Here is a 26,607-nt window from a genome sequence, read left to right as displayed (position 1 = left end):
AACTAATCTGAAACAAAAATTTCATCAACCAAAGACTAGGCCCAGCTTTAAAACAGAACACACATTGTGGAGAGCAGTCGCCGGGGGGAAAGTTCCCTTTGCAACAGAGGTAATCAAAGAGCAGAGACTCGGAAACCGCGAGGGAGCTGAGGCCGATTTAGGGTCGCCTGTCAGAGCCTCGGGGTTCTCATCCACCCCAGACAAACAGCGCAGAAAGTCTTCAACCTAGAAAGCCACGAGGACACTTAAAGAACTGTCTAAAGGTTTCCGTTACGGGATCCACAGCTTCACTGCGAAGAATTTGGCCTACGGAAGCAGACGCACACGAAATGTGCAATAGTGCGCAGCACAGCCTAGGACAGAAAGCAGCGACGTCACCCCGGGCCCAACCAAGGAGGTGCCCTCCGCAGAGGGAAAATCGTCACCCCGCCATGAGAAGGCGTGCTCTCAGCAGGTGGGTGAGGGGTGGCGGCTCAAAACCAAGGGCGGGAAGGGACTTCCTGGGCCATGAAACGTTCTCCTACTGTGACTGCAACTTTTGTCAAAACTTAACCAAAGTGATAAATTTTATTATATCTAAATTATATCTTATTACAGTTGATTTTTAAAATCATAGTTTCAAAGACTAAACCATATAAAATGCTCAGGATATGATCTCACAAGAGACAAAACTACTCGGAGATATGCCCGCGGAGAGACAGATGTGACCGCACTAAGAATTCAGATGAGAAGCCCGGAAGTTACGGATGTTTCTTCTCTTCTTTTACTCCTTCAGTGTTTGCCATTCTACAAAGCCCTAATAATAAATACAATATTTACCTGCTCTAGTATGAACTTTCTTTCTTTTAGACAACATAGTCTTGCCACATGTGTTTCTGAGTAAGTAGTAATCCCACAGAGTCTCATCTTTGCGTCCCAAAGTTTACCAAAAACAGCCAGCAGCACTAAGGGCGCGCCATGGGTTCACCCTAACGAAACGTCCGATCCCACACAACTGTTCTAGAAAGCCTGTCGTCATGTATTCCTTGACGCAGGAAACGTGGTGTGAAACACAGATGAGAGCTCGAGGTACAGGGGGCATACGAGGCCGCTTCCCTAAGGAGGAAGGCCTGGAGTCTCCGTGACACAGGCCCCGCAGCTGTGACATTCGTGTTACTGGTGGCTGTCTCCACCTCACGCATTCTCAGCGTGACTGGAAAGCGAGCAAGTGAGAACGAGAGTCAGGATGCACATGGACACGTGGGAAGATCGGTTTTGGAGAAGAAAATGAGAATCACGACAAAGCAAGAATACATTTAAATGTTTTATTTTAATCAAAATGATATACGTACTTATAGTTCCTTGATTCCTAAAGGGACTTTTCATATTTTAATGGCTCTGAAACGGGAAAGTACAGGCTAATCGGTTACGTGCTAGTTTATGAGGCATTTCTCTTCAGATGGACATAAGTGTAAATGCATTCTATGTTCAATGGCATCTTAGCGTCAATGGCTTAAAAAGTCGACCTAGTGTTAAAAGGTACCTCGCGCGCCTCCCCCTCAGCCACTCTAGCTGCTGCTTCCAACTCTTTGAACTAAATCGCTACCCTACCTCCATGTTTCTCAAGAACATATTCTGCGCTTTAAATCTCCTGACACGAATTCCAGACATCGTCTAGCAACTCCCTGTCGCGGAAGGTGAGGACTCGGGTCATCCCGCATATCCTTGTCCCTCCTCGCCAACGCTCACAATAAACGCGTCACTTTCGTTCTTTTTCAAAACCGATTTCCAACGATTAAATATCGTGACGACATAAGTACTATTCTCAACTGAGCCAAAGTTATACTACGGTAATATTACCTTTTTTATTCGATTTAGTTTGTCCCGAAGTTTGAATTTTTCTGCTTCTTTTCTTCGGTCTTCTGTGTATCTATTACTAATTCTTCTTAAACTTACCCTAACAGCCCTGAAACCATGCCATGTTTAACTTTTCCATGATGAAATGCAAATAGTCCTCCGAGATTATTCGCTCGCTCCCTAAAGAGCCTCCCGCAGGGGCCCTCTCCCTCCCCCCGCTGTCTCGGCACTGTCATACAGTGTCACCCCAGGACTTCCCTGCACCATGACCCTAAGTCTGGTCCCCCACTTTATGAACTCTGTCTTCCTCAACTTTACTCTTGTTTTGGTGAGACGCACGTTCCAGTGCTTAGCTGAGAAAGGGCCTATGGGCGACAAACAAGTTCTTGCACGTTTAAAAATCTCTCAAACTTGACAGGCAATTTGGCTGGGGACAGAATTCTAAGTTGAAAATCTTCCACTTTGAAGGCGTTTCAGAAGTTAACACCATTCTGGCTTCCGATGCTCGCTTTTCGCTTTTTTCCTCTAAAGGTTTACCTCCGGTGTTTTGAGACCTGGCACCATTCTTTTTCAGCGACTAAGCTGAACACTAAGTAATCCCCCTCAACCTGGCGTGGCCTTCAATTCTTGTAGTACTGAATTTTCTTGTATTATTTGTACTTGTATTGGAAATTTTCTTCTATTATTTCTTTCACAATTTCTTCCCCCGCCAAAATTTTCTGCTCTCTTTTTAAAACTTTGTTACTGGATGTTGGGTTTCCAGGACTGATTATTTTAAGTTTTTCGTCCTTCCTCCCATATTACTTATTCCTGACCTTTGACGCTGCTTTCTGAGGCATTCTCAGTTCTATCTTCCAATTCTTTTACTAAAACGTTATTAGAGTACTATTTTTCATTTTCAAGAATTCTTCCTTTAGTCTCCTGACTGTTCCCTTCTGAGGCATCCTGACTTTTGCATATCTGCATAAATGTCTCATCTCTGTAGCTACCATAGACGTTTTCTCCTGCTCATTGTTTCTGGCTCCTTTTTCTCCTCTTCACACCAGTCTCTTATCTTCCGTTTAGAGCTTTCTTCAAAAGCCAGATAACCCCTCCCTATCAAGGCGTGAGGCCCTGTAAATTGACCCAGGAGGCTTCGAAATCAACCACTCAATCTCCTAAAAAAAACCCAACTATCAACATTCTCAAAGCCATGAGAGGTCACATTCATGAAACAAAAACAAGCTGTTATAAAAAAGGAACACTCAGAGAACTAAAAAACTCTTCAATAATAAAAACTATGGTGGTAGAAATGAAACTATAATAGAAAGATTTAAAGCCAAAGGTAAGGACACCTTCAGGAAATAGAACAGAAGAGCACAGTGAGAAAACGAGAGCAAGGAAAAGCGAAGGGCCCCTCAGAGGTCCCGATCCGAATGCCAGGAGTTCTGGGAAAAAGAAAGACACGTTGGAAAGGAAATCGAGTGTAATTCCAGAAAGCAATTACAGAAAATTCCCTCGAACTTAAAGATAATAAAGGTTTCCAGACTGAACGATAAGAATAGATTCAAACCAAGGTACATCACGAGGAAATTTCAGAATATTATGAGAACGAAGAGAAGACCCTACAGGCTCCCATGGAGAAAAATGGCGGCAAACACACATGAACAGAAATCAGGATGTCTTTGATTTCTACAGCGACAAGGGAAGCAAGGTGGCAATGAAATGAAGGCCTCAAACTGCTGACAATGACTCCCGACCCAGAAGTCTACGCCCGGCCCCAAAACTGCATCCTTTCTCAAAAAGCCTGCAGACGATATATCCCATGAAAACAAGAGTAAACCAAAAAAAGAGACAGGAGATACAGGAAACGGGAGACCCTGCAAAGGAGACAGGCGGAGGGAAGCCCCAGGAGAATAAGATGCCGACTCTGCAACGGGCACAGACCACCACCTGCTCAGACCAGAACACACCTAACAAGGGACGGCGGGCTGCAGGCCGTCGTGAAGGTTCCCGCCGTCGCGGTGCTGTTTTTCACTGAGGAACGGAGCATCTAGGCGACCCTGGCCTAGACGACTTGTCTGCACTGAGCTTGTCTCGATCATGGACTGTTGACGTCCTCGCACAGCCTGCATCGGCGAGGACATCCACCCCCGCCACCGGAAGGGCTCTGCTCCGACCACTCTGGAAGCAGCCAACACGGCAGCTCCTCCCGCTGCCGCATGGCCGCAGCACAGAAGCGCCTGGTCCCGGCCGCTCCGGCCAGCACGGCCCTGGCCCGCTGACTTCCCACGGACAGAAGGGGCGCCTGCGAACTCTCGAGGAAGGGGAAGGCGGGCCAACAGACACTCTGCTCTTCCTTCTGTCCCCTGGGTGTCTTCATCTGATAATGACAAGACTACTCTTCTTTAGCCAGTCTCTGTTCCTCGTTAGTTTTTCAAATGAAACGTGGCGACACCGTAAAGAAAAGAAAGAGAATCATTCACGCAAAAGCCAGCACAGTTCTCTGAGGTGGGACAGGGAACAGAGAGAAGATGACTGCCACTCGGAGGGTAACGCTCCATGTCCGGCTAGTGGCGGCCACGCAGGGACGCACGTGCGATCGTGAAGCTTTGCACACGGGTTTCTACGCTTCTCCATGTGCATCTCGCGCAAGCTGCTTGCAGCAGACTGAGGCCCTGCGTGGCACACAGAGGGATGTGGAGATGGGCGACGGGCTACAGGGGCACCTGGCAGCGAGCCAGCTTTCTCAGTGGGAGACCCCCAAATACCCGTGTCCACGGATTCACTGCCCCCCAAGAAAGGGTGCACTCCCCTGCCTGGGGCGGATAAGCCTGACTTCTGGGCGGAGAAAAGAGAGGCAGCTGGGCCCTCCCGGCCCAGTACGGAGACACTCATTTCCCCCTCCTTCTCAGTCCTGACCCAGCTTCACCCGCCACGTGCCCAGTGTCTGCCAAGCAGGAGCCCTGCGGGACACGCTCCCCAGAGAACCGCCCGGGAGCTTCAACGGAGCCCGGCGGAGGGCGGGAGCTGCCTGGCGAGGCGGGACGGGAAGGGACCCACCCGGCATCACCTTCCACCACCCACGTTGCCCCTCGCCACACAGACCCAGGTCCCACCGAGCAGGAAGCCTCCCTGGGGCTCCGAGAGGCAGTCACCACGCCGCGGCCACCTCCGCTCCGCCCGTGAAGAACGTGTTTCAGACTCATGTGAAGCTTTCGCTGCACGAGTCCTTCAAAACGGCTGACTCCACGAGCAGAAGAGCCTGCGTTCCCAAACGAACATCCCCCGTGGCGCGTTTGCGATCTCTAAGACATTCTATAAAATTCTGTTACCGTTCAGTTCCCATACCTCTGAGGGTCCAGTTCATGGTCCTTGGATCCAGTCACTAACTCCGGATGAATTCGCACATGCTCCATCATCGGCTAGAAGAGTTTGGGTTGACAAATTAGAAAAGGCTTAATTTCTGTGGTATCTCCACACAGTGGGAGATTATTTGACGATAAACAGGAATGAAGCACCTTTTTGATACGTGCTACAACATGGAAGACGCCTGAAACACGTCAAGTGAAAGACCACACGTTACATGACTCCACTTATGTGAAACGTTCAAACCAGGGCTGGGTGCGGGGTACAAAACCGGCATCTACCATTTCACGTGAGTTATAACTGCAGCCCGTCTACATGGCATCGAACAAACAAGCAGTTCTCATTTACCTTGACCACTTCCTCAAAGGTCGCCAAGTTCTCCTTCATACTGTAGTGAGATCGCAGAAAAGAGACGAAGTTGCAGGGGTACATTCCGTAGAGACGATGGAAGAGAGCATAGACGCTGGCGTGGAGATGCACAAGGTAGATTTCTGTCACATGGCCTGAGAAAGGAAACCATCGGGAGGCTCTGAGCCGTACGCACAAGGCTGACGTGTGCGAGACGGACGTGACCCCTAGGCCGCGGCACAACGTTTCGCTTAGGCATGTTCCCACCTTGCTGCAAAGACAGCGAGGATGGTTTTCTAAAATGCAAATGTGAACACACCAGACACTTGTACTGAAAATCCACTGGTGGCTCCCTATGGCCCTGAGCAACCCCGATCTACCTAGGGTGACTCATGAGGCTCTTAGCGAGCTAATCTCCACCTTCCTCTCCAGTCACCCCTCAAAAAGGACCCCAGCCATTCCTGCAGCACCGAAGTACTTTTACAATGACAGTCACTTCCCCTAACATGTGAAACCGTACTTCTCCACTGCCGTTTGCAGCACGTGGCTCTTGAGAACTCTCTTACTTCTACTCTCACCGCCTTGCTCTGTGCGTGGTGCGCAGCACGTTCAAATATTTGTGGAACTAAAACGTGAGAAACTTTTAAAATCAGTGTGTAATCTTAACGATGCAGATTTGTAACTACTGAGTGAAAAAAACTATTCTGAAGTTAAAGAGCTAAGTGTGGCAGAAAGAAAGCTTAGTTGATCCAGCCTCACGTGGCGCCTATGGAGAGCCCAAGGCCACATACACATGACGGAGAGACTCCCCCTTTCACCCCGAGAAGGGCATTGTGGGCCTGTGCTTGTTCCTTCAGCCTGTACGGGGAGTCACAGGGCTGTGTCGCAGGGCTTACATACTCCACCCTTTCAACAGGGGTATCTCCCGCTGGGATTACCAGATGATTCCAAACCGTGCTTGCGCAGAGCACCTGAACCATCTTCACAGAGCTGTGCCATCAACTAGGAGAAAGCACGCTGCCTTCGAAACCAGAGCACTGATCAGGACACGCTTCCCTCGCCCGCTGCATGTGTGGTGAACAGGTTCTCAGGCCGAAAGTTTGTGTGCTGTCACGAGGAACCGGAGGAGCAAGCGGAAGTGTCCCACAAGCTTAGTCCTAGACTGCTACGGCGCAGACTGAAGCTGTTTTTCAATTTACTGAAGACCAGGAAATTTTACATCCTACCTGAGAACTAATCCTTCAAGCCAACAGAGAATAAGGAAGGTATCTCAAGTCATGCTTCTTATTTGTGACCACAGTGGACGCACCCAAGGTACTTCCTTATCCGGCTAGTGACAACCACTCATCTTGGCTGTAATCAACATGTCCTTCCCTCACAGCTCACGGCCTGTTAATCAACAATGAAAGCATTCACCTGGTAGGGTGCGACAGGTACATAAGGAGATCTTTACCTGGTTTCTTCAGGCACCATGACGAAAGACGGCCAAAAATATCGAAGAAATCGTGAAGATGCTGTTTGCCTGACTGTGGAATCATCGGTAGCATGGTTATCAGCACTAAGACGCCCGTGGTGAGGACGATGACATCAGTGTCCATCTGCAGAAGGAGGCCAAGCAGGAGGAGAGGCCTGTCAGGCGCGGCACGGGGTCAGCACCAGGGGGTCCCAAGGGAGAGGTGTGCTCAGACTCACCTCCCTGTCTCTAAATCCCTAGGTCCTTTATGGCCTGGGAGGGACGACAATAGAGCAGACTCAACAGAAAAACCGCTGAGGACCAGCTCAACTGTCTCTAGTGAGCAAGGCCACTCCACCCGCCATGCTTGGCTTGGTGACTCCCTGTCCTAAAGCCTGCGGGTGTCCCATTCACCCCAAAGGAGGAAGAACAGGAAGCTGCTTTTTAACGGAACAAAGGAATGCTGCTGTTTTTGTTCATTTACCCAAATCCTAAAATATTTACTTTTTAAAGTCTGTTAAAAAAAAAAATCACGCATTGACAAGTAATACACTGTTTTTTAAAGGATTACAACAGAAGCAGAACTTAAGAAATGAGCAAAGCACTAATGAGTCTACTTAATGGCTCACCCTCACAGCAGCATTCAGAAATCCGCAAATAAAAAAAAGACACAGTGACGGCTGACGACAGCTAGTTTTAAATATGAAGTCAATAAAGTTAGGCCAATTGAAGACACTTAATACTCAATGGATAATGAATCAACAAGACTGACTAGCTACAGCAGCTCACCTGACCCAGAATTACATCATGAATGTTTGCCAAGTAACTGGAATTCGAATTTAAGAAACCAGGGAGTAATCAAATGACTTCGGGGAGCCTAAGACATTCATGACTCCTACTGGAAAAGAAATCTACAAGTTTGGAAATAGTTTTAAATTCACTTAGTTTTCACATCAGAACCAGACCTTCTGTCATGGCGGGTATCTCTAAGAACATTAAATATTGGTAGGAAAATCAAGAACATGTAATGAGCTCCAGCAAAAAAGACTAACCTTAATTTTATAACATTCTAACTAAGGCTTGGGTACTACTCCATGAGTAATTATCAAGGCTCATCCTTTTGGAAAAGATTAAGTAGTTTTGCAATCTGAACTAAATGGTGCCTCAAAATTGGATTATATTCTCATCAATCCATTTGCTGAAAAAAAATTAAGTTGTTAAAACCTTACGTTCCTGTATTTTCTTAACATTACATTTGTGTTTTCCAACACCCTGTCGGTGGGACTCTGTGGGACCCGCCCTAGGGATGATAAGGGTCACCCTGCTGGCAGAGACAGACACCGGCTTGCCGAAGCTGCACCGGCGGGTCCGAAAGCGCCACGGCTCTGCAGCAAATACGCCGGGGACCCGCGCGTCCGCGTGTCTCTGGGAGGCACCGGCGGGCAACATTAACCACGCTTTCTCATTTTATAGAAAGGAAATGAGTCCGGGAACTCAAACAGATTAAGCAAATAGCTGTGAATACCTCGGCAAGCCACTGTCCAAAGAAAACCATTGTTCTATTTAGGTTAGACTCCCTGTGTAGAAGGACGCACCGAAGTTAACACAACAGAGACTCAGCGGGCACCTGATTAGAGCTGCAACTAAACAGGCTCCTAAATGGTTAAAAGAGCCTTTTAGCCCTTTTTCTATCAGCTCAAAGGAATGCAGAAACGGGCTTTCCCCAAAGACAAACCAGCGTACTTTTAACTGAGGGAGGCCGGACAACGACGAACTCAAAGAGGGTTGGAATAGCATGACGTGGCACCGGTCTGAGCGAACCGCGACCCTGTCTGCCGGGACAGACGACATTCGACGGTCACAGCGATGCCCTGAGAACTTACTAAGTGCCAACTCTGCTACCGAGTGAGAAAAACCAACTGCCTGGGAGTCTTCAAACTCTCAAAACTAAAATCTAGCTTGCCTTAAGTTACTAGACATTTGAAAAAACGACATTCACAAAGCCACTGCGCTCGAATTCTTACAAACGTCGTACCTTGAGACATTTTAGTAAAGAAGGCAAAAGAGGTGCTTGAGAGAGTTTATGCTTCCAAGACGGCTGCAGCCTTATGACGTGCCCCAGCAGCGAGAGGGTGGATAACCGAGAGGCGGCTTTGCCCACGTATTCGTTCATTTTGTCCAAGAGGTGCTAAAAATGTGAAAGAACATGGGAAATACATCTCAGTGACGCTGGGGTGGGGGTAGGGGGTCACGGGAAGCAGGGGGAGTCCTCGTGGGACCGCGAGGCCAACACGAACGTGGGCGGCAGTGCCGCGTGCCGGTCCCGCGGGTCTTCCCTCTGGTGAAAGGCAAGGGTCACGCAGGTGGAGATCAAATTCGAGATTTCTTAAGCCGCATTGGCAAAGAAAACACAGCTGCTTTTGGCCTGAGTGAGGGCAGCCAGTTTGCCACTCCTGAGAAAGGATCCCCACCCGCAGGTCTGCCAGCCAGAGGACGGCCCTCCAGGGCCCTCTTCCTGCAGTATGAGTGGGCTGCTTCTTACAATAACCCCTGGTCCCGAGCCCAGGCTAGGTCGCTGAAGCTGCGAGGGCATCCCGCTGGAAGCAGCTTATAGCTACAGGTGCCCAACCTATGTGATTTGGCCCAAAATATGAATCAGGTAGTAGTGGAAGTTAAAATCCAGCCCAGAGTCAAAAAAAAAGATGCCCTGTAAAAGGCAGACAATAGCGAGGCCTTCAAAGCCTAGTAAAGTCACTAGCACACACAAGGTCGAGACGTCCCAAAGTGTGCTATTACAGCGCCTTGGTAGCAAAAACACCACATAAGGCAACTTCCCAGTGCCTGGTGCTGAGAAACGGGACTGGTCAATCAGCCCATTAACCACCTGCGCTTACAGACCTTCCCACGTGGATTCAAAGTCAAATAATCCTACTCATAGTATGTGTTTAAAGGGGGAGGGGGGTACCTCGTGGATCGAACTGGCATTGTACAATTATAATGCTGGGATGACAAGGTTTCTTTAAACAGCAAGATCTTAAAAAGCCTCTGAAATGTTCTGTCAACTTTTCAGGACACTTGGGTCTTGCAAATTATTTTGCACGTGGTTACAACGTGGGAAAGACATCCTCTGCGGCACGCGGCAGCTGAAGTGAGCTCTGCAGAGACTGCACGGGGGGGTTGCGCAAAGCTGGCACACTGCTCGCCAAGGATGTAAACGTCCTAACACTACGTCCCAGCAGTTACCTTATCATGTGGCTCTTGCAAGGTAGTCAGGATGTGCAATACCGGCTGGGAATTGGTTTCTAGGTAATAATCCACCAAGGTGTTTACGAGCATCGGACCACGGTCTAAATGAAAATAAGAGCAGTTTCTGATAGTTATTTCCTTTAACATTCTAAACTTCCTTCAAATAGCTACCTGTCACAACATCCAGAAAACGCTTCTTTACGTGCTACCCAAAGACATCTAGGGTACTGTATTTCTGCTGCCTTACATTAATTTAGGGTTAACAACAAGATGATGCCAAGTTTATTTGCCTAAATATCCATTCAAGTGCATGGAATGCTATCTTCTTTAACACTGTGTTTTTAGTTTAAAAAAATAATTTGTGTCTACTGCTAACAATTCAGACCACATGAGACCGCATAAAAGTGAAAGTCCCCCACCACCTGCCTCCCAGCCCACTCTGCCGGGATGCCCTTGGGTTTGGCACACGTCCTTTCAAACTTTTCCTGCTTGTACATCAATCTCTCTCTCTCTCACACACACACACACATACAGCCCCACGTCCATATATCCACAGGCTGTATGTGTATGCTTTCCACTTAACAAGCAGGAGCTGACCCCTTCCCATGTCAGCATCTGTGACCTCTGGCTTTCTCTTGACCAACCTCCTGTCCTCCTCTGTGTGCTCTACATAGTTTAACCATTTATCTACTGAATGACACTTGGCTTTTTGCAGTTTTTCACTGTATTTCATTCAAGGCTATAGTGAACTATAGACTTTTGTAAGTGGGCCAAATGACACGTGTTTTTAAACTGACAGTAAGTACTCTGAAAAGGCTAGGCTGAACACCAATTTACTCTCTCACTAACAACGCCCATTTCTATGATCAATATTTGAGTTTTATCAACCTGGTAAGCAAAAAAGGGTACCGTTTAAATTTGTATTCCTCTGATCAAAGAGAGGTTAAGCGTCTTTCATATTAAAAAGTATGTATTTGATTACGGATGACACGATGTACCTGGAGTCTGCCTTAAAACACCTGGGTAGGGCAGAGTCAGGGAGGTACAACACGAATGGCAGAGACCGTGGTGCGGGTTCGTGGGGTTCACTACGGGAGTCTCATGTCTACGTTTGTGCGTATATTGGAATATTTCCGCAATGAAAAGCTGAAAACACACACAGAGTGAATCCAGCCGCCCGGGCTCTTTATTGGTAGCTTCGGACTCTCTTTAAAAAACCAAAAAGCAGAATTTATCAGCAGGAGTCTAGTCACCTCTAGGTCAGTCCCTTCCGACTAGCAGGCAAGCGAAACGGAACGTGTGAGCTTGCTCACCAGAAGTGAGGTTCTCTTTAAAGATGGCTGTGACGTCGTCTCGCACGCTCAGCACGGGGGAGTCCAGCATGGAGAGCAGCTCCCCAATATTCGCTTGCTGGGCCATTATCTTACACAGACGTGCCGTGCCGGGTCCGGGGTGTTCCTTAAAGACTCCGAAGGCTCTTCATTGGTGCCACTACCAGACTGAGGAAAAGGAAGAGGCAGAGTGACAAAATGGTCCCATTTTTCCCCCACAAACACTACCTGCAAGACAAACCAGAGCACGTGTTCAGTGCCATGAGAAGTTGGTCCAGAGCTCTGCTGGTAAAAGAGGCTAGGGTGTGTGAATAATTCTATCTCTGACAAATTTATAAAGAGTTTTATGGAATGCAACAATCAGAGCAAAACCTAAAAAATGAAACCAGTCAGAACTGATCATCAAAGCAACTTCATTTAAAAAAACCAAATCTAAGTTTTACTCCTACTTCTGATTCGACCTTGTGGTTTTGGCTAAGATTATGTTTCTGTTTCGAATCACCGACCTAAAAAGTAGATGATTTATTTTCAGAAGAATAACTAAAAGCTTACCATTTTCTTCTTGACAATCACATCGATGTCTAAAAGTTAGTATACCTGGTTAGGTCACCAGTCCCTAAGGTCGATGCCCAGTTTGAATCAGGGGTCATTTCTCTATTTTCGGTATACGCTGCTCATCCTGGATGTCTACCATACACCCAGGTGCCACTGGTTACAGGCAAGCAGCAGGGCCATCAGGACAAACCTTCACCCTTCAAAAATTCAGTTCTTTACGGTTGAGAGGCAGTTGCTACATCTTTATATACACAAAACCAGCCCATCCCCCACAGGTGGCTCTCCACATTCATAGTTATGTATTTTTCCCCACTTTAGGTTCCAAAGCTCTATTTTCAAAAACAAGTAATAAGAGCTACTTATTAGACAGGCACTGCGTACATTTTACAAACATCGTTGAATATACTTCTCACACCAGTGCTGTGTGATTTGTTCTTTGGTCCCCATTTCACAGGGACAGAAACGAGAGTCAAGCCATTTGCTTGGGGTCACAAAGCGAGCAAGAGGCAAAACCAGGAAGAACTGAAATCTGAGCCCAAATCTGCCCGACTCCAAAGCCCCAAGCCCTTAAATGTGACATTAAGCTAGCTTGTGGTTTTGACCCTCACGGCAACTCTGTGAGGCAAGCAGATATTAATTTTATTTTTACGAATGAGAATATGGGTACTAAAAAAGGATAAATAATTTTGCTATGGTCACAAGGTGGCCCAGCTCCCAGGCCAATAAACATATATGTCATTTGAAACCATATTAAAATATATTCTTATTTTCTACTTGCCTTTTTTTTTTTTTTTTTTTTTAAGTAAGCCAAATTAGCAGTTCTCAAACTTTAGAGTCTATCAAAACCACTGGGGAATGCTTGTTAGAAATACAATTTCCTGGGCCCATTTCAGAACTGGATTTTGGGCCCAGGAATCTGCATTTTATAAGCACCCCAGGCAACTCTTACATGGGTGATATGTAAGCGCTGTTTGAGAAACACTATGCTAAAAAGTTAAATTCCTCCCGCAAGGATGCTGAATTCAGGGTAGTAGCCACGATCCCTGAAACCGGCAGTATTAACTGTCATCTAGGCTCCTGTTTAATTTGAACCCGGCCATACTGACATACTGACCACTTCATCTCTTGGTGAATCAGAAGTTCATTAGCCAGAAAAATCAATTAAAGTATCTAAATGCATTTTCGATAGCAAATCATGATTTAAGAAGTTGCTGATTCACCCCTATAAACATCAATAAACCTTGCAGGTAAATCATGAAGGAAGTGAATTTCAATGGGCTCAGAAGGTTGAGACTACAACTGATAAGACATCATCATAAAAGAGTTCAAAACTGAAAACAAAAACAAATTTCACCTTATTGTAAGTTGGATTAAATTAAACTTTCAAGTGAAGATAACACCAACCAGTCAAAGATTCCTCTTGGAGAGGATTAAATGAGATAATGTATGTCGCACACTTGGCACAGTACCTGCATAAAAAGCACTCGGAGCAGCACCTGTATTATCATCAGAAAGAAAACGGATCAAAATCTTCAGGATACTACTTTCATGAGGACTTTTCAATAAAGCACATTTACCTTCCCGGCCCCACACTCATTTCTACTCCAGGTTACACAAAGGATTCTCAGATTTAAAAGTATTTTGTCCCTAAGTTTGGTCTTGTCCCAATAAAATTGCTACTCACCTGGTTAACTGTCTAGTGAGACTGAGTTTCTTGTGTGTAACCAGAAGACAGTCATTCCCGACACGTCCCTCCAAACGCAGGCAGCCCAGAGCACAGAGCGACATGAGCTCAATTCTAAACAAAGATGGCGCCCGTCCAGTCGACTTGGCGATAGTCAGGGCTCACCGGCTTGGACTATTGAGCTTGTTTTTCAGTTTGTAAATATGATTTAGGTGTAAAAGTCTGGTTTCTGAGGTCTACTCTTTCCAAAAGCTCGACAGAAGGCAAGATTAAAGTTTTACCTAAAACACATTATAACATTTTCGGCAACGAGTTTTTCTCTTTGGTTCTTAAATTCTACCTTTCGATCGCATTTCCTGATCCCCAGAAAAAAATATAAATCTTGGGTTTTGTGTGAGATTCTTCGTTTAAGAGACCCAAGTTCGAGGACTTTTGATATTCCAAAAAGCCCTTATGAGAAATTGTGACTTTTGGGACGGGTCCTATAATTGGATCATCTTCCCCTTTTTATACTCGTTCAAATATTTCTTGAGGGCCAAAGTGCAGGGGCTACACAGGGAAGGCAGACGGCAAGCGCGATGAAGAATGACAGGCGCCCAGGCAGGAGACGGACACGGAGGGAACGCAAAGCGGGGAGGGGCCAGCTCGGACTGGACCGGGTGGGGGCGGGTGAGACGCACACGTGTTCAGCACACGCTATGGCCCACGGAAGAGTCGCCAGCAAAGATCTCTTAAAGGTTAGCATCACAGGTACATACGACATCCACGTAGGGCTGTGAAAGTCTCTCTTTCATTTTGGAAATGACCAAGCACAGACAATAGAGAAGCCAAAAGGCAGCGTCTGGGTTAATGCATTTCTGCATCGCCATGTCGAAGCAACAGTCCATGAACTTTGATATTACCTCTAGTGGTCAAATGCCACAGCACAGCACTATGGATGGTGCTATTTCTATTAAGAAGCCATGACTTTCGACACCCACCACCTACCCCCAAACCTGTCCACCTTGCCAGTCTTCTGGACCTCGGTAAAAGGCAGGAGCATCGGTCTAAAGCAACCGTCCCCACTCTCCGCATACCTAACCCGTTGGCAGACCCACTGATGTCCCTTTGGTCCGTGGCCCAGTCCAAGCTCCCATCAGCTCCCCGTGGAGACAACAGGGCAGCAGCCTCGCCCGCCATCCTCCCGGCTCATACTCCTGCCCTCCTGCGATTCCTCAGCCACCGAACAATCACGAGACTCTGCACTGAAACACGGACATCAGAATCTATCACTCCCGTTACAATCATTCAGTGGCTTCCCGTGGAGCTAACGAGAGCCAAACTCATGAGTGGCCTGTCAGGCTCCCAACGGTTCGGCCACTTACAAACTGGCGGTCCCCCCGCATCTCTCTGCCTGTCCGCCCCGCTGCTCCAGGCTCCGTCTCCTCAAACCCGGGACCACCGGTCCTTGCCCGAGGCCTCTGCGCTCACTGTTCCCTCTGGCCCCGAACGCTCTCGATAATCACTTTCCGATACCGGTAAACGTTCCGGAAGCAACATCCACGTTTTGTGCTTTATATGGTGAAATTGTATCAGTTTGAGTATAAATGTATAATTATTATAAACGCTTCAGTTAATGACGTGGTTTTTATATTCAAAAACAAGAACTTTCAACTAGTTAAATATATTTAATAACATGAATATCATGAGGGTAGATTAGCAAGATAACTTTATAAGTAACAGTGATTACTGTGAGTCAAATATTTACAAAAATTTTAATAACATCTGACTAGATGACAGAAATTAAATTATATTTTAATTTTAACATTTACAGAATTGGTGTATAGCATTTATAACTAACAAAATAATCCTACGAACTGCATTTAAGCTTTAGTCAGTCTTTCAAGAAAAAGTCATGTTTGGGAATACTTCACATCTTGTGAGGATGAATTATAAAAAAAAAGTCTAACTGTCATCTCGATTTTAAGACATGAAAAAAATCCAAAATCACACTCAATATCCATAAGTCATCTTCAAGCCAAACATAAAGAATATAAAGAATATGAAGAAAACATTAAGAAAAAATAAATAAACACATTTCGTACTCACTAATCAAATTTCAAAACAGGCTTTACAAAAACACTGTACAAAAACAATTTCTTATACTTTTGTGTCTATGAAGGCCAGCATTTTTTCTTTTTTTAAAAAAAAAGCTTGTCAAAATGATCGTTATGGTTTGCCAACAATTTTTAGTAGCTAAAGATGAAGGATCTCTGCGGCTTGCCCAAGCTATGAATCCCGGCTACTGTTCTTTCTGGAAAACCACCTACTAGGAATGCTCCTGCATTGTATTTTGCTTTGTCCAAAAAGATGGCTGATGGGACCGCACGTGGCGGCTGAAGACGAATGTCTACTGACCGTCGGCATCACACGCGTGCACCGCCGTGACCACAGGAGCAACCTAGCAGCTGGCAGTGCTGACAAAATGTTTTTCCTGCAGTAAAATTTCGAACTTTCAAAATCTGGCTACTAAAATGTAATACGACTGTAATAATAAAAAAAAAATGTTTAATAAAATATGAGATGTACAATGTGTGATACTCAGTTTGGGCCTCAATGATACAAACACCTGACCATCACACCCAGTGGATTTCTAAAAAGGGGGCTGTGTTGCTACATACACGCAAAAAATTTGGAAATGAAATGTCAAACTTGGAAAGCCTCCCCTGCTCGCGAGAGAACAACGCTGCCCCATCTTCTCCAGCCCACCTGCGTACCAAGCCCTTGTCTGTGAACATGTGCTGATCTTTAAGGCGAACATCCCTGCTTGTCCCACACTTCCTACGGTGCGAGTGAGGCAGACAGTGACGGTACGTAGCAAACGGCAACCAGTGAGCCAGCTAATGAATCCCACCAGCCACCTGTGTATAAAGACAGCGGACCAACCCCTCCCCCTCCCCATCCCCCTCCCCCGGCTTCCCTACACCCTTCCCGAGAGACGCACTGGGCACTCCTGCAAGTAAACTCAAAATTACAGCCCGGTGATCGGCCAGGTCACTAAGACTAAACTCATCTCCACAGAAATGCCAGCGCCTCGATATTTACAAAGGATACACTCTGGGACTCTGAGAATTCTCCAGTTCCTGGAAATCACAATAGCATATAATTCATCCCAAAAAATGAATTAAGACAACCAGCAAATAAAGTCACGTTAAGGTGTAAACGCTAACTCAGGTTCTTGGCCCAAGATGTACATTGGAACCACCTGACTAGTTGAAGCGATCCCGAGGCCCAGGCCCCCCGCAGAGCAGGTAAGGACCCAGGCGGTACATCTGATGCACACCGGCTTCACATGTATAGACTCGAGAGCACTTCCGAGACGGCCTGCTCAAGACCCTCTACACTAGTTAAATGACGCTGCGGCAAACAGGCTTCGATTTAATTCAGTGATTAAAACCAGACTTTGCTGCTAGACATAACTGACTGGTCATGGTCCACCAGGCACTAGGTGTACGACCTTGGGGAAACCGCATGCCGTCTCAGAGCCCAACTCACATCTGTAAAATGGGGGTGCACCAAAAGAAGAAAATAAATGACACGTGCAATGCCTCTAACAGTGCTCGGCACTGAATAAGCAATTGGGAAGTCATCAGTAATTGACCAATTACTTCATACCATGGAGGGCCCAGTTCCCGGCAAGCAGCTAACACCAGAAACGTGGCATCCTGAATGCAGAGCGACACCTCTGCACAGCACGACCGCGGTCGAGATGACCGAGTCCGTGTCTTCCCCTAACCAGTGTGCTGAAGCGAAGCCTTACCTGTTCTGGGGACAATTGGTAAGCGAGTTTCCAGTGCTGTCAACCTGGTGTCTTTCATGGTCACTGAAGAGAAAAGAAAACCGTATGTGTGAACATAATAATCATACAGTGAAGTAACCCAGACGCGGTCAGAGGAAGACTAGGTTCCTCTGTCCGACCTCCTTCTACTCGTCCCTGACAGGTGGCCATCGGCCTTCCACGGGAATGAGCACTTACGATCACGGGGCACGCGTGCCTCTCCCTGTGTATGTTTCCGAATAGCTGGTTGCTGGAAGATTCTTTACCTTGTGCTGAACTTATAATCTCTGCCTTCCGTTAAGTCTGTTTATCAGAGCTATAAACAACTGGGCAGCAGAGGATGGGCAGGGCGCGCCGTGGGAGCAGAGGGTCCCAGCCGAGGCCCCAGCTCTGCCACTTACAGCTAACCTGGCTCTTCGTCTTCCACCTCTCACATCTAACCTTAAGTTCCGTCAACTCGAGGCGAGAGGAGCAATGGCATCTTCCCCCCAAGGCTGTAGGGGTTACAGAGATGCACCCTAGAGCCCTGGGCACAGTGTGTAGCACAGAGGACAGACTCAAGGAGCCCCGGGACAGTCCAGCGCCAGCAACGCCCTTAGTGGGCCTGCGTCGCCTCCTCGCCCGACACGCTCCCCCTCTCCCTGCTCCCCAGCGCCGCCAGCCTCTCCGTCTCGCAGCCGAGCCACTCTCGACCCCACTTCAGGACCATGTACCTGCTGACCCTGTGCGTGGGAGACTCCACCCCTGTCCCCTCCCAAGGCAAGCCTTCATCCTTAAAATGTCGGCTTACACATTTGCTTCACCAGAGCCCCTCCACTCCCAAGCCCCAGACTAGGTCAGGTCCCGTTATGTACCCTTAGCAGCCTGTATTTCTTTGTGTCACTTACCACGACCCAATTAAATAAGTGTAATTAGTTACTGACCATGTCCCTCTCACTAGAGCGGAAGCTGCACCCAGGGAGAAAGCAGCTTACTCAGCACTGGGTCCCTGGCAGCTCCCCGTGTCCGGGAGCACAGGGCCGCGAACAACGCGCTCTCTCGTTTGGCACCCTTTCATTAGAACGCTGACGAGATGCTGCGAACTCCACGCCTGTTTATACCCATCAGCCTATGATAAAACTGGTTTCATTACGTCGTTCTGCCTAAGGTCACAGAACCTATTGGTGATGCTAAGCGAGGACCTACGGTACTTGATTAAATGCTAGGAGTTAAAATACTTCTTTAATAAGTGAACAAAGCCAAATCCTGCCTTCAAAAGAGTACAACTTTAATCCTTCCACACGACAAGCATAAAATATTTGTGAACAGCTATCATTTCTTTCTTCCTCTTTCTGTCCAAATTACCACATAGTAAATATCTACTTTAAATATGAGTATCTATACATACATACATTCTGGTTTGCTTTTAAAATGTGGGCCCTTCAAAATATACTTAGGTACGGCTGACCACCAGATTGTAAACTCCATGAGGACAGAGCCTGTCTGGTCCACCCACGGCCACCGGGGCCCATTTCAGCTCTGACACACAAAAGGCAAACAGACCCTGTTTAGGTCAGCAAGGGTTTCACCAGCTTCTCTGGCAGCCATCCCAGGGCTGAATGCAGAGCATGAAAGCTGAGCCTCTTACACCACGCGCACCTGATCACACTGGGACCGGCGGGCGTGGAAACCAGCCCGTCCCGACACCATCCTGGCCAAGGTCGAAACTGACCTAGTGGACTGGGTGACGATCTAACAATTTAAACCTCTTGCTCCAGACAACAAGATAACTAATTTCCTTGTGGCGCAAGCTCTGGGCATTAAACCCCAATGGTCCTCGATGGTGCGTGCAAACCTGTGTCAGTGCTGGGGGCAGGCCGACCAAGCCATCCGGACAGGAGTGCATGCCCGGCCATAGTCACTCGACCACATAAAGAGCTGGAATTAAAACATGGGACCCTCTAGTCTCCAGAATATTAAAACCAGCTGTTAGTCCAGTGAGTTACACAGACTTCCTCTTGCAGTTAATCCCAGGCGGATCTTTGACCTGAAAAGGAACATCTACAGCAAGGGTGCCCTTAGCGGCCTGCATTTCTTTGTGTCACTTAGACTTGCAACCTGCCCAGCTGAGATCGCCGTCCTAGAGAGCAGCACTGGCACAGGAAGTCAGAGTGTTTTCTGTCCCATGAGGAACATTAGGCCTTCGAAGCGTTTTTATGACTACGCTAAAAACCTGTACTGGTAACAAACCAGCATCAGTGTAAGGTTGGCAAGTCAAAGGCCACTGCCGTTACCCATTGTCTGTAAGTGTTTATCCTCGTATTAACTTATATTTAAATCCGGCCCTACGGAGGTGCCGCTGGGGAGAATCGTTCTGGTCAGTCAAGAGAAATGTGACCTGTGAACTTCCTGATCAGAAGTAAGGAATGGAGAAGACCCTTCTCAAAGATGTGTACCCCACCCCCCCACTCCGCAAGGGGTATGGACGGAAGCACCTGTCAGAGCATAACAAGGTCAATCCATGTTTTTAGCCTCAAAAGCCAAATTAAAAAAGAAACAAGTCCCCAGATCTAGATTTTTCCTCTTCAAGAGTTTGAAGTGGTGCTCTCACCCAAATGCAACATCTGATTGCACTTCCACGAGCAGTGTTTCTGAATAAAAGCAAACGGCTTGGGGAGGATGAGGGCTCTGTGCTTTAGTATTTGAGATCAAACAGAAGGAACATCGGTCAATTTGTTGCCACAGTTTGCTTTAATTTCCTTCTTTAGGTGTTTACAGATCGATGGCTGTGTACCTGGAACTGTACACGAACTCCGGCATCACAGGTGTACATAGCCGTCACATCTCTCTGCCCTCGGTCAGACGCACCACGAGCTGTGAGAGGGCTCAGAGCTGCACACACCTTTATGAATACTAGCGGCAGGTACCTGAAATGCCTGCAGAAAGTACTTCATCTGAAAATACCTGCCGACTATTCAGACTTTGGAAAGCCAGTGTTGTGTGTGGCCTTCTGATCCCTAGGAGTCCCGGAACTGCAAATCATGTAAAATAGGTAACTGCACAGCACATTACCTGAGATCATTCTGGGCACACTCGTCTATGAAGAAAAACATGACTATGGATATAAAACGAACGCAGACATCTCTTCATTCTGACTTGATTTCTATCTCAGGTTTTTATCTGTAAAAACTCAAAGACAATTCTGCCGCCGGTTCAGGCACCGATGGACTATTTCATTATCAAGTACATGTAAAGGATGGACTATGTTAATGATGCAAGTGATTATGTTAATAATACAGGTACTATCATGCTAATAAGACATTGTGAAACTATCAAGCTCGCCTCTAAAGTGATTTCTCAGAGTAATATTCTATCAAGTGAACAAAGTTGCCTTCGGCACAAGTGCATCCAAAAAAGGTAAAACACCAGCGCCAATTCACTCTTCCTACAAACACACGGAAGGAAAGAGAAAGGGGTAGGAAACGCTCCTTAGTATGTGAGTAAAACAGCTGATGGAAAAACTTGCCAAGGCGTGTAGTCACATGTGACCTGAACAGGCTCAGCAGTTGCGGTCCCTCTCAAGGTCACACAAGCTGGGGCAGGAGAGCTCCCGATTCCCCATTCAGAATTTTGCCAATTAGGGACCTTGACGGACAATCTGCTGAAGCTTGCACCCTATTTCAACAGTGAATCCTTTAGTCACTTGCCTGCAGGGACAGAGCCTGATTTTGGTAAGGATCTCTCGTCTATAATAATGTTTCTTAAGCTTTGACTTTCTATTAGTGTGAACAAAATTATTTACCAAGAAAATACAGGTCAGACAGATATCATGTATGTTTCCATAGCTCCCTATACAGAGCTCCCCCTAAAAAAGAAATCTGAGCAAACTGTAAGATTTCTTTAGGTTTCAAGTTAACAGGACAGAAACAGAAATATCCATGGAATAAAGAGCCAGGGTTCGTTAGTCTAGGGCAGCAATTCTCAGATGTGGCCCTCACACCAGCAACATCAGTGTCACCTGGAATTTGTTAGCAGTGCTAATTCGTGGGCCTTGCCCCAGGCCAATGAATCAGAAACTTTGGGAGTGGGGTCTTCTAGGTGAATCTGATGCCTACCGAAGGTTGAGAACCACTGGTCTAGGAAGAAGAAAGAAGAATGAAGGCAAAAACATTCAATAAATATATACATAGATTATACATACTCTGAGGTTCAAAGGAAAAAAATAGATAGCACATAAACAGTGGAAAACAAACCAATGGAGTTCTTCCGGGCACCAGCGCAGACCGAACGGCACGCCCGGCAGGCACTCGGCGGGTCAGGCGCCCGAGTTCTCCACCGCTCACTTCAGTGCGGCACCTGAGGTTGAACCGCCAGTGAAGTGTGAATAATCTTGTGACACAGAATTTTAACACAGTGACTTACAACACAACAGAACATAGACTCATCTTTAAGGCCTTTCTTACCCACTGGTCAAAAAAATAAATAAATAAAAGCAACATTGTTTTTTGTAAAGCCTAAATCCGTTTTTAAGAGCATTAATCTATCCACAATGATCAGTTGGGCTTCAAGCTGGGTATACGAAGTTCCTAAGTCATATCTGAAATGTCATACCTGTAAGATTTTGGGGGAGGGGGAAAGCTGATGGGACGGGAAGGGATATTTGGTGCACAGTTTCCCATAGATTTTCAGAGAGGAACTGAGCCCCCAAAAGAGTTAAGGACCAGTGACCTGTGAGTTAGTTTATGAGATGAACAGTTTCAGGCAGTTTAACACTGTGAAATATTAAATTGGGGGGCTCTGGAGTCAACCAACTGGGTTCAATCCCAGCTCTGTAACTCACGAATAACTGACCTGAGGCATCAGTTTCCTCATCTCCTGACTCTGTCTCTTAAGGCTGTAGAAAGAATTAATAGGACCATATGTGTTTGGTTCCTAAGTGCCCAATAAATATAAACTGTGTTATAACAATATTACTACTAAACAAGAGGAACGGCTGAGTAGCTGGGTACCTAAAGCTCGGCAGTCTATCCATTCCAAAACTTGTATTTGAAACATTGACACAACCATTTGATAAACTTAGCATGGATACACTTCACATTTGTTACTGTGCTGTGGGAACCACTCCAAGCAGAGCAGGTCAGAATGACCCAGACACTAAGGTCACCACATCTGTTCTTCTTTATCACTCCCCACTGTGTCTTCCCTCACCAAAAGAAGGGCAAGCTTGTCCCTCATTACTCAAATACTTCCTGGCCTCTACTGCCACTATTCTTACAAAATGACCTGTGAGCTCTCGGCCAGGAACTACCATGCCTTGTTTTGTATCAAAGCTTGGTTTTGAAGGCTCTTTACTCATTAGATGACAATCTGAATTCATTCAACCTTAAAAAGTATTGTCACTTTTTGCTACTTCCCTGTATAGAACAAAAGTTGGCCCTGACAAAGGACAAGAAAAATTAGCAAGGGCCTGAGAATGAACAGATGCATAGAGATAGAAAGATAGATGTATACACAGGTACAGATGCAGATGTTGATATTTTTATTCTCTCCCCCAAAAAAGACATTAGACATTAAATTATTAATTTCTAGTAATTATAGGCATAAAAAGTAATTATAGGCATAAAAAGTAAATCAGAGAAAGAATAATCTCAAATTGCTGATGGCAGACCTCTTTCAGACCAATTTAAATGGAAAAAAAATGAGTACTTCATGCAAATTAAATTATATTAAACACTGAGGGGGGAAACTCAGTGTTTGAGTGTATACTAATTGTATATACATAGATAATGTTTTTAAGCAAAAAGTTACAGGTCTGAATGCTACTAAGTATACTTTTCTTCCACGATTGCTGCTACTTAAATAACAAACAAAACTAATACAAATAAAACTAATCTCTCAAAGAGAGATTTATAACCAGGAACTTATAGCAAATTACCTTTTAAAAATTAATGTGATATAAAGGAAAAGATAAACAGGTCATCCATCACTCAACAGGTTAAGCTAAAAGTTACCAATCTGCTTTATTATAAAGCCATTAACACTGATTCAATTTAGACAATATTTAAAGCCCCAAGAAGGGCTTTAAAATCACAGAAATTTAGACTCAGAAATACTCTAATTTACAATCCAACTTTCTTCTTTCAGATGAAGAACCTGAGGCTCAGTGAACCTAAGTGACTTCTTCAAAGTTGAAAGCTATTTGACTTTTAGAAAAGCTTGAAATCGTTGCTGTATTGCTGCATTTGGCTCATCTGCATCCAAGAATAACCAATTAATTACAGGAGAAGCTAATTTCAATCCACTATGGCCCTGGAACCCAGAAAAGAACATACCTATACTAACAAATTCTGAAAAAGAGAGCTATACGATCAAGTCGGCTGTAATTCAGAGCCCAAAATTCACCCACCACTACACACGCCAGAGGTCAGAAGCTATTTTAAGAAATGTCTCTGCAATAAATTATAAATTAAAAGAAAAAGAGCCAAATCGAAACTTCAAGCCACTGGTCCTCAATCTCTAGTGCACATCAGAATCACCTCTGACTTCTTCTAAAATACATATCCAGGGTGTCCTCCGGGACCAAACGCGTAGTTCTGCCTACCGTGGGGTCTCACATCTGTAATGGCGGTTCTGGGACACACTACTGTTGGAGATGCCTTGTTTCTGGCAATTTCATGACTCTGTAGCCATCACATCGACAGGTATACATTTGATTTGTCCTAGTAAGACTGGTTGGTTTCCTCTCACAAATGAAAGCAGGCCGCCACAGCAGGGCTCGCATTACACCAGGACAGCGGCAGAATCAGAGGTCTCTGCGCTTCGCCCAGTGAGGGAGAGTACGACTGAATCACAGGATCCGAGATGCTCCAGTTTAAGGAAAACAGGTTAAGAAAGCGCAGAGCCGCCTAGGAGTCTGTCTAGTAGGAATTCAGGAGCATACCAAGTCTTTGTGACACCAGGAAATGTGCGAAGCAAAGAAAGCTTACATCATCCGCCCTTCCAGGCACGTGAGGTAAGAGTGTTTTGGATAAGATATTAACTTTAGTAAGAGGATATTTTCCATTTACATCTTCTATAAATACCCCTTAAGTTTACACCAGGTGGTTAGAAGATTCTGCAGCTCCCCAGGGCAATGGCAAAAAATGCCTCCATGATTGTGAGGAGCCTCATTTGCCTGATGCATGACTGTTAGGTGCGCTCCCCTGCACAACCCTAAATCAGTGTTCACATTTGCATACTCCAAGTTTACTCAGGAACGGGCACCTTAAGAATCACAGGTGACTGCTCTTTGTAAATCAAGGGCTCCCAGAAGATCCGGTTTTATAACGCTTCTGGAGATTTACGGCTCCACTTTGCCAACATGTTGGAATTCAGATGCCTCCAAGTTGATCTCAAAATTATAAATCAAAGTATCTCAGAAGAGTATTAGTCTATTTTAGTACTTTTACAGCTTACTCTATGTAAAGTGAAATGCTATTTCTATGCTTTCTATAAAAAACAAACCCAGCAAGGATTTTAGCAGGACTTCTTTCCGCAATAAACTCATCCGTTTCGTAAAACATCAACTACTCTCCAGGCTGTTTTGAGCATACACGACACTACCATCCCCAACAAAAGCTGAGGCATATAACCAAGTGCACCTTTCTTCAAAACATACACATACACACACACATGCACACGCACACGCGCGCACACACATGCACTTGGGCACAAACCTGGCTACCTGATTAATTCTAATCACTTGATTAGGACGGGCCAGCTTTGACCAAATAACAGATAAATGAGAGCCGTGTGGGTATAAATAATGGCAGGCCCACAGTCTTAGAATGGGTCAGACCCCAGATCCAGTCCCGGCTCACATACTCCTAGAGGGGTGACCTTGGGCAAGCTGCCCTAACCTCTCGGGGCCTCAGGTTCTCCATCTGAGAAATGGAGGCATGAGCAGGGGCTGCCTACTTACTCCCTTTGTCGCGAGGAGGAAAGGAGATGACGACTGCACAGCTCTGATGACAGCGAGCGCTCCACAGACGTGAGCTGTGGTTGTTACTTAGGAGGGCTGCACCCCCTCCCAAGAGCACCCCGCCCCCCCAAAATCCAAAACACGCCAAGCAGAACTCTTCAACGCGAGACGCGAAGAGCTTTAAGGTCTCCCTGACGGCAGGCTCGTGGCCCTGCAGTTCCCCAAATGAATGAATGGGCGTCTAGGAGTGGCTCGGCAGATAGCTGTCCCTTCGGAATCGCCTCTGCAGACTTTGGGTAACTGTCTTTCACCGTCAATTACACACCCACACGCGCCGCCGGAGCGAGGCGCCGCCGCCGCGCGGCCGTCCGCAGGGACGCCGAGCCGCCGCGAGCCCCCGGCGCCCACAGGCAGCCTCCATTCATTCTCGCCCGCCCCGGCCCCGACGCCCCGCGCCGGGCCCGGGGACCGGCCCGTGCCCGCCCGCGGCCGCGGCCCTCCGGCCGCCGGCCTCTCCCGCGCCCTTCGCGCCCCTCGGGAACCTGTCACCCCGCCGAGGGAGCGGCGGGCGCGGGGGCTCGCCCCAGCCCTGCCGTCGGCTGCGCGGCCCGCGAGAGCATCCGCGCGTCCCCTCGGCCGCCGAGGAGGCCCGAGGCGCCGGCCCGGCCCGCCTCCCCTCCCCGGGGCCGCGCCGGCCCGGCCGGGCCCCACCGGGGACGGCGCGTAAGCAGAGGGAGGGGAAAGCTTTCCGGACCCCCTTCGCGGGGTCCCCTCCCCAGCAAGTGAGCTTCCCTGCCCCAGCCCCCCCAGACCTCCCCGACTGAGGTCATGGTGCCTGGGCCGCCCCGAGAAGCCCTCGTGAAAAGGAGGGGGCGACACCCCCATACTCACCCACCGTCTCCTCCCCCTCAGCTGTTTACCTCACAGTTCCTCCAGCCTACAGGGCGCCGCCATCTTGGACGCACAGCACCTCCCTCCGCGTGAAACGGCCGCGGCTGCCCGCAACCTCCGCCACGGAAAAGAGTCCCTAGCGGGGCCGCGCGTCCCCCT

At 47.0% G+C, this 26,607-nt stretch overlaps 1 protein-coding gene across 15 annotated transcripts in view; it reads right to left on the bottom strand.

Moving 5' to 3' along the window:
- The window catches only part of TSC1 (TSC complex subunit 1), a 44,634-nt gene extending 18,027 nt beyond the window's left edge, over positions 1–26,607 (bottom strand). The window contains exons 1-10 of one of the 15 annotated variants that reach the window (XM_036239131.1): positions 26,449–26,594; positions 17,601–17,663; positions 16,895–16,923; positions 13,802–15,811; positions 11,545–13,613; positions 10,229–10,332; positions 9,021–9,173; positions 6,986–7,130; positions 5,533–5,687; positions 5,167–5,240 (exon numbers count right to left, since the gene is read on the bottom strand). In XM_036239131.1, the coding sequence (XP_036095024.1) occupies positions 5,167–5,240; positions 5,533–5,687; positions 6,986–7,130; positions 9,021–9,173; positions 10,229–10,332; positions 11,545–11,650 (737 nt within the window). In that variant the 5' untranslated portion in view covers positions 11,651–13,613; positions 13,802–15,811; positions 16,895–16,923; positions 17,601–17,663; positions 26,449–26,594. Of the gene's footprint in view, positions 1–5,166; positions 5,241–5,532; positions 5,688–6,985; positions 7,131–9,020; positions 9,174–10,228; positions 10,333–11,544; positions 13,614–13,801; positions 16,275–16,557; positions 16,730–16,894; positions 16,924–17,600; positions 17,664–17,816; positions 25,880–26,448 lie in introns of those variants that run through there. The other 14 variants (XM_036239136.1, XM_036239128.1, XM_036239135.1 and 11 more) reach the window with 14 other exon arrangements.

Source organism: Rousettus aegyptiacus, unplaced genomic scaffold (assembly GCF_014176215.1).
Source record: "Rousettus aegyptiacus isolate mRouAeg1 unplaced genomic scaffold, mRouAeg1.p scaffold_m13_p_3, whole genome shotgun sequence".
NCBI classification, from domain to species: Eukaryota; Metazoa; Chordata; class Mammalia; order Chiroptera; family Pteropodidae; genus Rousettus; species Rousettus aegyptiacus.
This window is presented reverse-complemented; position numbering and strand designations above follow the sequence as displayed.